General features: G+C 43.5%; 1 protein-coding gene across 1 annotated transcript in view; it reads left to right on the forward strand.

Annotated features, from left to right (window-relative positions):
* Positions 1-3,014: 3,014 nt before the first annotated feature.
* Positions 3,015-8,513, forward strand: part of LOC100493584 (chromosomal serine/threonine-protein kinase JIL-1) — a 51,226-nt gene continuing 45,727 nt past the window's right edge. The window contains exons 1-6 of the mRNA XM_031906719.1: positions 3,015-3,026; positions 5,019-5,083; positions 5,709-5,799; positions 6,268-6,342; positions 7,559-7,784; positions 8,408-8,471. Coding sequence (XP_031762579.1) covers positions 3,015-3,026; positions 5,019-5,083; positions 5,709-5,799; positions 6,268-6,342; positions 7,559-7,784; positions 8,408-8,471 — 533 coding nt within the window. The remainder of the gene's footprint in view (positions 3,027-5,018; positions 5,084-5,708; positions 5,800-6,267; positions 6,343-7,558; positions 7,785-8,407; positions 8,472-8,513) is intronic.

The following is an 8,513-nucleotide window of genomic DNA, read 5'->3' on the forward strand; positions in this document are numbered from 1 at the left end:
TATGGTGCCACAGACAGTCACTATTTATTGGGCTGGGAGGGGGGTTTTCCCTCTGGGTTCTGGGAATGCCAGGGGGGCTGTAAGGTGCCACAGACAGTCACTATTTATTGGGCTGGGAGGGGGGGTTTTCCCTCTGGGTTCTGGGAATGCCAGGGGGGCTGTAAGGTGCCACAGACAGTCACTATTTATTTGGCTTGGGGGGCTGTTTGTGCCTCTGGGTACTGGGAATGCAGGGGGGCTGTAAGGTGCTATAGACAGTCAATATTTATTGGGCTGGGGGGGGCTGTTTGTTCCTCTTGGTACTGGGGATGCCAGGGGGGCTGTAAGGTGCCACAGACAGTCACTATTTTATTGGGCTGGGGGGGCTGTTTGATCCTCTTGGTACTGGGAATGCCAGGGGGGCTGTAAGGTGCCACAGACAGTCACTATTTATTGGGCTGGGGGGGGGCTGTTTGATCCTCTTGGTACTGGGAATGCCAGGGGGCTGTAAGGTGCCACAGACAGTCACTATTTAGTGGGCTGGGGGGGGGCTGTTTGATCCTCTTGGTACTGGGAATGCCAAGGGGGCTGTAAGGTGCCACAGACAGTCACTATTTATTGGGCTGGGGGGGGGGCTGGTTGTTCCTCTTAGTAACTGGGAATTCCAGGGGGGCTGTAAGGTGCAACAGACAGTCCACTATTTATTGGGCTGGGGGGGACTGTTTGCGCCTCTGGGTACTGGGAATGCCAGGGGGGCTTTAAGGTGCCACAGACAGTCACTATTTATTGGGCTGGGGGGGGGGCTGTTTGATCCTCTTGGTAGTGGGAATGCCAGGGGGGCTGTAAGGTGCCACAGACAGTCACTATTTATTGGGCTGGGGGGGCTGTTTTGTGCCTCGGGGTACTGGGAATGCCAGTGGGGCTGTAAGGTGCCACAGACAGTCACTATTTATTGGGCTGGGGGGGGGGGGGCTGGTTGTTCCTCTTAGTACTGGGAATTCCAGGGGGGCTGTAAGGTGCCACAGACAGTCACTATTTATTGGGCTGGGGGGACTGTTTGCGCCTCTGGGTACTGGGAATGCCAGGGGGGCTGTAAGGTGCCATAGACAGTCCACTATTTATTGGCTGGGGGGGCTGTTTGTGCCTCTGGGTAGTGGGAATGCCAGGGAGCTGTAAGGTGCCACAGACAGTCACTATTTATTGGGCTGGGGGGGGGGCTGGTTGTTCCTCTTGGTACTGGGAATGCTAGGGGGGCTGTAAGGTGCCAGACTGTCAGTACTTTTTAGGCTGGGTGGGGGCTGTTTGCCAGGGGGGCTGTAAGGTGCCACAGACAGGCACTATTTATTGGGCTGGGGGGGCTGTTTGTGCCTCTGGGTACTGGGAATGCCAGGGGGGGGGCTGTAAGGTGCTACAGACAGTCACTATTTATTGGGCTGGGGGAGGCTGTTTATTCCTCTTGGTACTGGGAATGCCAGGGGGGCTGTAAGGTGCCACAGACAGTAACTATTTTTTGGTCTGGGGGAGGGGCTGTTTGTGCCTCTGGGTACTGGGAATGCCAGGGGGGCTTAAGGTGCCATAGACAGTCACTATTTATTGGGCTGGGGGGGGGCTGTTTGTGCCTCTGGGTACTAGGAATGCCAGGGGGGCTGTATGGTGCCAGAGACAGTCACTATTTATTGGGCTGGGGGGGGGGGGCTGTTTGCGCCTCTTGGTACTGGAAATGCCAGGGGGCTGTAAGGTGCCACAGACAGTCACTATTTATTTGGCTTGGGGGGGCTGTTTGTGCCTCTTGGTACTGGAAATGCCAGGGGGGCTGTAAGGTGCCACAGACAGTCACTATTTATTGGGCTGGGGGGGGCTGTTTTTGCCTCTGGGTACTGGGAATGCCAAGGGGGCTGTAAGGTGCCATAGACAGTCAATATTTATTGGGCTGGGGGGGGGGCTGTTTGTGCCTCTGGGTACTGGGAATGCCAGGGGGGCTGTAAGGTGCCATAGACAGTCAATATTTATTAGGCTGGGGGGGGGCTTTTTGTGCCTTTGGGTACTGGGAATGCCAGGGGGGCTGTAAGGTGCCATAGACAGTCAATATTTATTAGGCTGGGGGGGGCTTTTTGTGCCTCTTGGTACTGGGAATGCCAGGGGGGCTGTAAGGTGCCACAGACAGTCACTATTTATTGGGCTGGGGGGGCTTTTTGTTCCTCTGGGTACTGGGAATGCCAGGGGGGCTGTAACATGCCACAGACAGTCACTATTTTTTGGGCTGGGGGGGCTGTTTGTTCCTCTGGGTACTGGGAATGCCAGGGGAGCTGTAAGGTGCCAGAGACAGTCACTATTTATTTGGCACGGGGGGGGGGGGGCTGTTTGCGCCTTCCGGTACTGGGAATGCCAGAGGGGCTGTAAAGTGCCACAGACAGTCACTATTTATTCGGCTGGGGGGGCTGTTTGCGCCTCTGGGTACTGGGAATGCCAGGGGGGCTGTAAGGTGCCACAGACAGTCACTATTTATTGGGCTGGGGGGGCTGTTTGTGCCTCTTGGTACTGGGAATGCCAGAACCTAATTTTAATCCCAGTCCGGTCCTTTAAAGATTAATTTAAACAATAAGTTGCTGGAAACATTCCCGGAGTTTTACTGAGCACATTTGCAATTTACATTAATTATTATTTATATAGGTTTTTTTTAAATATATATTTGCTCTTTTAAACTGCTATTAACAGGCTTTTAGCTCAACTGATATTCAGCAACCCTAGGGTTAACTGACCACAATTTATTTGACTGCGACTTTTTTTGACAAAACTGCAATTTATTTGCCGCAACTTTTTTTATGTGACTGTGACTTTTTTTTTTCAATGTCACATGACCTTAATGCTAATTTGCCCCTTAGAGCAGAAAGAGCAGTAAAATGATCTGGCCAATAGGGTTCCAGGTGAGCTCAGTCCCTATCCGTATGAATATGAGCTGAGCAGCAGAACAATACGCCCTGTAATAACCTTTCAGGCTGCATCATAACAAACAAACAGAACATTGTGATGTCACAATGGGCAGCGAAGTTTGTGCAGCTTCCCTGCCAAGCGAGTGTCAGAGCTGAGCTGGTTGGGTTGCAGGGCAGATCCCCTGGGAGCTGCTCTGTCCTAATCAGCTGTTTTTGCCTCCTTAAAGCCACTTTAACACCTTTAGGCTTTAAGCCTTTACCATCGAATTGCTTCGGCGCATCCTCGCTCGGCTCCATATCTGTAAGTCAGCCAATTGGTTTTATCATTCAGATATATAAAGGGAATGGGGTTTAGACCTGGAATGCTGCAGTCTGTGTAACTATAGAGATTCAAATGTGTAAAATGTGTCCTTTGGAACTTTATGGGTAATGGGTTTCTAGTGCTGAGCGAATCTGCCCCATTTCACTTCACCGAAAAATTCACGAAACTGGTGAAAAATGTGCTGCACATCTTTTTTTGAAGCAACTGAGATCTATTTGATGTAGCTGTAAATTTTTTGACGCATTTGTCGCACAATTTTTTTGTCACCTGCGCTTTTTTGACACAACCGCGCCCTTTTTTGACGCAACAAAAAAAAATTTCGCAAAATAATATCACCAATTGCAAAGAGCGGAAATTCGCTGCGAATCCATGCCTAACGAAAAAATTCGCTCATCACTAATGACCGTGACTTTTTTCATGCAAACGTGATTTATTTGACACAACCATGACTTTTTTCACAAGATCGCAACTTCTTTTTTTTTTACATAACCGTGACTTTTTTTTACACAGCCATGATTTTTTGATGCAATAGCAGTTTTTTATGCAACTGTGATTTATTTGACGCAACTATACTTGTACTAGATTATAAAAATTTTTAACCCATTCTTTATTGGCAGAAACAGCCCCCTATTGGGTTTTATTTTTTCATGGTTAAATTTCCCTTTTCTCTGTTAATAATAACAGTGTACCTGTACTTGATCCACATAGATATAATTACGTTACCTTATTGAAGGCAGAACAAGCCCCTATTGGGTTTATTTAATGGTTTAAATTATTTTTCCTTTTCTCTTGTAATAATAAACATACGCTGTACTTGTCCCCAACTAAGATAATTAATTACCCCTTATTGGGGCAGAAACAGCCCTATTTGGGTTTTAATTTAATTGTTTAAATAATTCCCTTTTCAGGTATAGGACCATTATCCCAGAATGCTCGGGACGCAGAGGGTATTTTGGATAAGGGGTCTTTCGTAATTTGGCGTTCTCCATACCATATACTATACTAAAATACATCAATAACCATTTATTAAACCTATAATATATTTCATTCCATAAGGATTATTTTATATCTAGTTGGGAATCAAATTACAAGATACGTTTTATTTATTATTAGCAGAGAAAAAGGAAATCAAGTTTTAAATTCTGAATTATTTGATTAAAAATGGAGTCTATGGAGACAAGCTTTTCCCGTAATTCGGAGCTTTCCTGGATAATGGGTTTTTCCGGATAAGGGATCCCTTATCCTGTAATAATAAAACAGTACCTGTACTTGATACCCAACTAAGATATAATTACCCCTTATTGGGGCAGAACAGCCCTATTGGGTTTATTTCATGGTTAAATGATTCCCTTTTCTCTGTAATAATAAAACAGTACCTGTACTTGATCCCAACTAAGATATATTACCCCTTATTGGGGCAGAACAGCCCTATTGGGTTTATTATGGTTAAATGATTCCCTTTTCTCTGTAATAATAAAACAGTACCTGTACTTGATCCCAACTAAGATATTAATAACCCCCTATTGGGTTTAATTTCAATGTTTTAATGATTTTTTAGCAGACTTAAGGTATGGAGATCCAAATCCAGAGCCTAAGCATTCTGGATAAACAGGTCCAATGCTGTATGTTCTTTGTATTTAGATTGAAAACTCCATGGGGCAGGGACTGATAGGAATGATGCACTGACCAATTAAAATAAACACACAATTGCATAGAATTAACAATAATATCTGGTTCCTTTCTATTTTAGATAAACTCAAATAAAATCTCTCTATTTTCTGTTACAGGAGCAGCAGCATCGGGTGACGAATGCGAAAAAATATTTACCAACTTTTTTAAACTTAAAAATAAGGTAAGGCCCCAATGTCTTCCTCTGGTATTGACTTTAGTGGATGGACCGGGACTTACTGGGATGAAGTTGGGAAGGACTGGGACTGACTGGGATGAGTTGGGAAGGACTGGGACTGTACTGGGATGAGCTGGGAAGGACTGGGACTCACTGGGAGGAGCTGCTCATGGGAATAATTAGACACATTTTGGGGGGTGCATTATTTTATTTATCATTATATTATATAACAATATGGGTTTCAATGAGTCCTTGTGCCTGTGCACAAAGTAGGGTTGTCACCCTCACCCTTATAAAATACCAGTCACATATTGATACAACATCATGTATGGCTAATTAGCAATTCATTTAGATGCATGCTGCAGACTGAACTGATTTATATGTAGCCATGCAGCATGTATCTAACTTAATAGCTTATTAGGCATGCTAGGATGTGGGTTCAATATGTGACTGGATATTAAAGGGTTAAGGTGGCAACCCTAGCCATAAGTGACATCAACAAGCAATAATTATACCCGCTGACATCACTGAGCACTGTTTATAAGGCTATATGTGTATTTATCTATATATTTATATGCGGCTTGGAGTTTTATTTTTTTAATGGTGTTTGTGAAAATCTTTCCCCCCACAGGAACCTAAAGCAGAAGTGTCTTTTTATTCCTCTGCAAAAGACAGAGACAGACATCTCATCTGCTTCGAACCTGAAAGCTGAAAACCTGCAGGTATTTGAATTTGAGGGATCGGCTGCGTTACTTTGTTGTTTTGTCCTTAGTCGCAGCTCACAGGGTTAACGAAACACACAACCTTCTTATATGCACAAGTAATATGGAACCCAAGGTTATATATAGCAATGGGGAACAAGTTGGTAGAAACTGAAGGGTGCTTATGGGGAGATCATGTAACAGCAAATATCCCTAAAACCCTAGAGACCAACCTCACTTGTACTAAAGCAGGAGAAACCATTAGCACTCCATATAAATGCCCTCCCTCACACATGATTATTTAAGGATCTAGTCCTCCTCCATGGTGAAAAGTCTATAGACTTCTTCCACATTCTCCTGATTTCATAGGTCTACCTGCTCGGTCTGGCCTCCTGATTAACCAATCAAGAGCAGCCAGGCAGTATTAGAAAGTGATTGTATTTGTTCTGTATCATCTCAATGTATTTTAATCTATATTTTCCACTATAGAAGCAAGCGCGAAGAAAGGAATACTTCGACGCCTCTGCAAATCAATTAGGAACCTCTGTCAATGTAAAAAAGAAGGTAAGGTGGAACGTTCCACCATCTCTTCTGAGTTTAGGCTTGAGTGTCACTGGCTGTTGGTTCATGTTCTCTCTCAGCAGCACATGGAAAGAATGTTCTCTCCAGCTATGTTGGGTTACTATAGGCTGTAGTGCTTCTTAAATGTGGCGTCCAACCTAGTGGAAAGGTGGAGCATATTCTGCATATTTAGGCTCTTCTCCTCCTTTTTGACCAATATAGTATTGTACATTTGTATCCTGTTTTAAGGTGTTTCATTTAGGCCACAGGATTTTGAGATTAGTTATTGTATTGTAAATGTTCTGCCCTGAATATATTTGGCTTAAGAAGAACTGACACCAGAAATGAACCTTTTGTTTTTATTTATCTATCATAACACTGTCTTTGCAGGAGCTTTATAATTTTGCTATAAAAGTATTTCTGATACTTTTAGCATTTCCTATTCTGATCCCAATGTTCCTCTATGAGGGGGCTGCCATATTTGTGCAGCAGTAGGCTGTTAGCATTAGAAGCTTATAACTAACAGGCTGAAAGGGACAGTTAGGTTGGCAAAACACAGTCGGGTTTAGGAACTTCAAGTGACAATTACTTACATAAGCAGCCCTACCAGGGAAAATGATCAACATGACCTATAGGTTACTTTTTATGTAGATTCATAATTTACAAAGTAATTTTTTTTGTGTCAGTTTCACTTTAAGGGCAGTGGCGTAACTAGTTGCCACCCCTAAAAAATCTTGCCTTCCCGCCCTGCCATGACCTCTGCCCACTGGGCACACAGTAACGGGGCTTTATTTTATGCGCTGCGCTAGCATTTGTATATATTACACAAAAAGGTGCTGGTGCGACTGGCATGTAACATTCAGTGCAATGCAAGCTCCCCTGTCTCATTGGGGCGGCTTTAGTACTAACAATGCTACGGCCTTGAACTTTCCTGCAAGAATATATCTCCTGAATTTTCAGCATCAGTTTCTGATTCATTCTTTGCCTTTTAATCATGAGTTTATCATTTGGCTTTCTATAGAAATGTTCAGAAATTGTGCAGGAAGATAAGCACACAGAGATGATCCTGAGGAAAAGGAGCTACTGAAGGAGAACCAATTGAGATCCTTACAGGTACAGAACCAAGGACATATATGCCCAATAAACCCACAGAGACCCCCATATGGACTAAAAAGGTGACTTTTTAAAAAATAATTTTATATTTTAAATCTTTCCAGAGTCTCCAAGTATTCCTCGTGATCCTTCCCCAGATTTTGGAAATACTTTGATTCCAAAGAAGGAGAAGGATGATGAAGAGATGCCCCAGAATGTTGAAGTGATTCCTAGCGTGGAGGATATTGCTCAGAATGTTCCCGCAAAGGATGAGAAATCTGCGAGCTTATATTTAAGCTGTGTGGAACCACTGAATTACTCACTGTATCCAAGTTCTGATTATGCTAGTGCAAGTGATCACTATAACTGATCCGCATTCCGAGTTCACTGCTCCAAGTTCCAAATATACTGATGCAAGTGATTATTTCTCTGATAAGAGTTTATCTCCTTCTAAGCTGGAACTGGTGAGATTTTGTTAGATTTGGGTTTATAGGGTATTGTGTATAAATGCAGTAAAATAATATACTATAAGAATGATTATGGCACATAATATCCTTTATAGAGATAAACGTAAGATTAGACTACACTGTATGGTATCATTAGCCCAAGTGAGACTGAATTAATGGTGTTTCATCTCCTTCTCTAGGCTAGAAATTGTTACTGTGAAATAATCAGAGAGATTGATAGGCACTAAACCACGTAAAGGTGGACGCAAGGTAGGATATTGGGTTGGGTTTTTTTGATACTAGTTGTATGTAAATAAAAGCCTTTATTACATCTTAGAACAAAAAACCAACGCGTTTCATCCTCCAGGGAGGGGCCTTCGTCAGGGGCACATGCATTAAGAAAATAGATGCGGGCCTCTTATCCAAGATGTAATAAAGATTTGTCTATCTTTCTATCTTCTGTTTGCCTGACACACACAGGTCAACCATAAAGTAACTGAGATTATATTTCATTCTGTTTTCTCTCTCAGGAATCAGACAACTATGGCTGATTTCAAACTACAATGTGAATTGGGTGCTGGTGCTTTTGGCCAGGTGAGTTACTGGCCCCCTAAGATATGGGGTGGGGGGTTATTG

The sequence above is a fragment of the Xenopus tropicalis genome, chromosome 1 (assembly GCF_000004195.4).
Source record: "Xenopus tropicalis strain Nigerian chromosome 1, UCB_Xtro_10.0, whole genome shotgun sequence".
NCBI lineage: Eukaryota > Metazoa > Chordata > Amphibia > Anura > Pipidae > Xenopus > Xenopus tropicalis.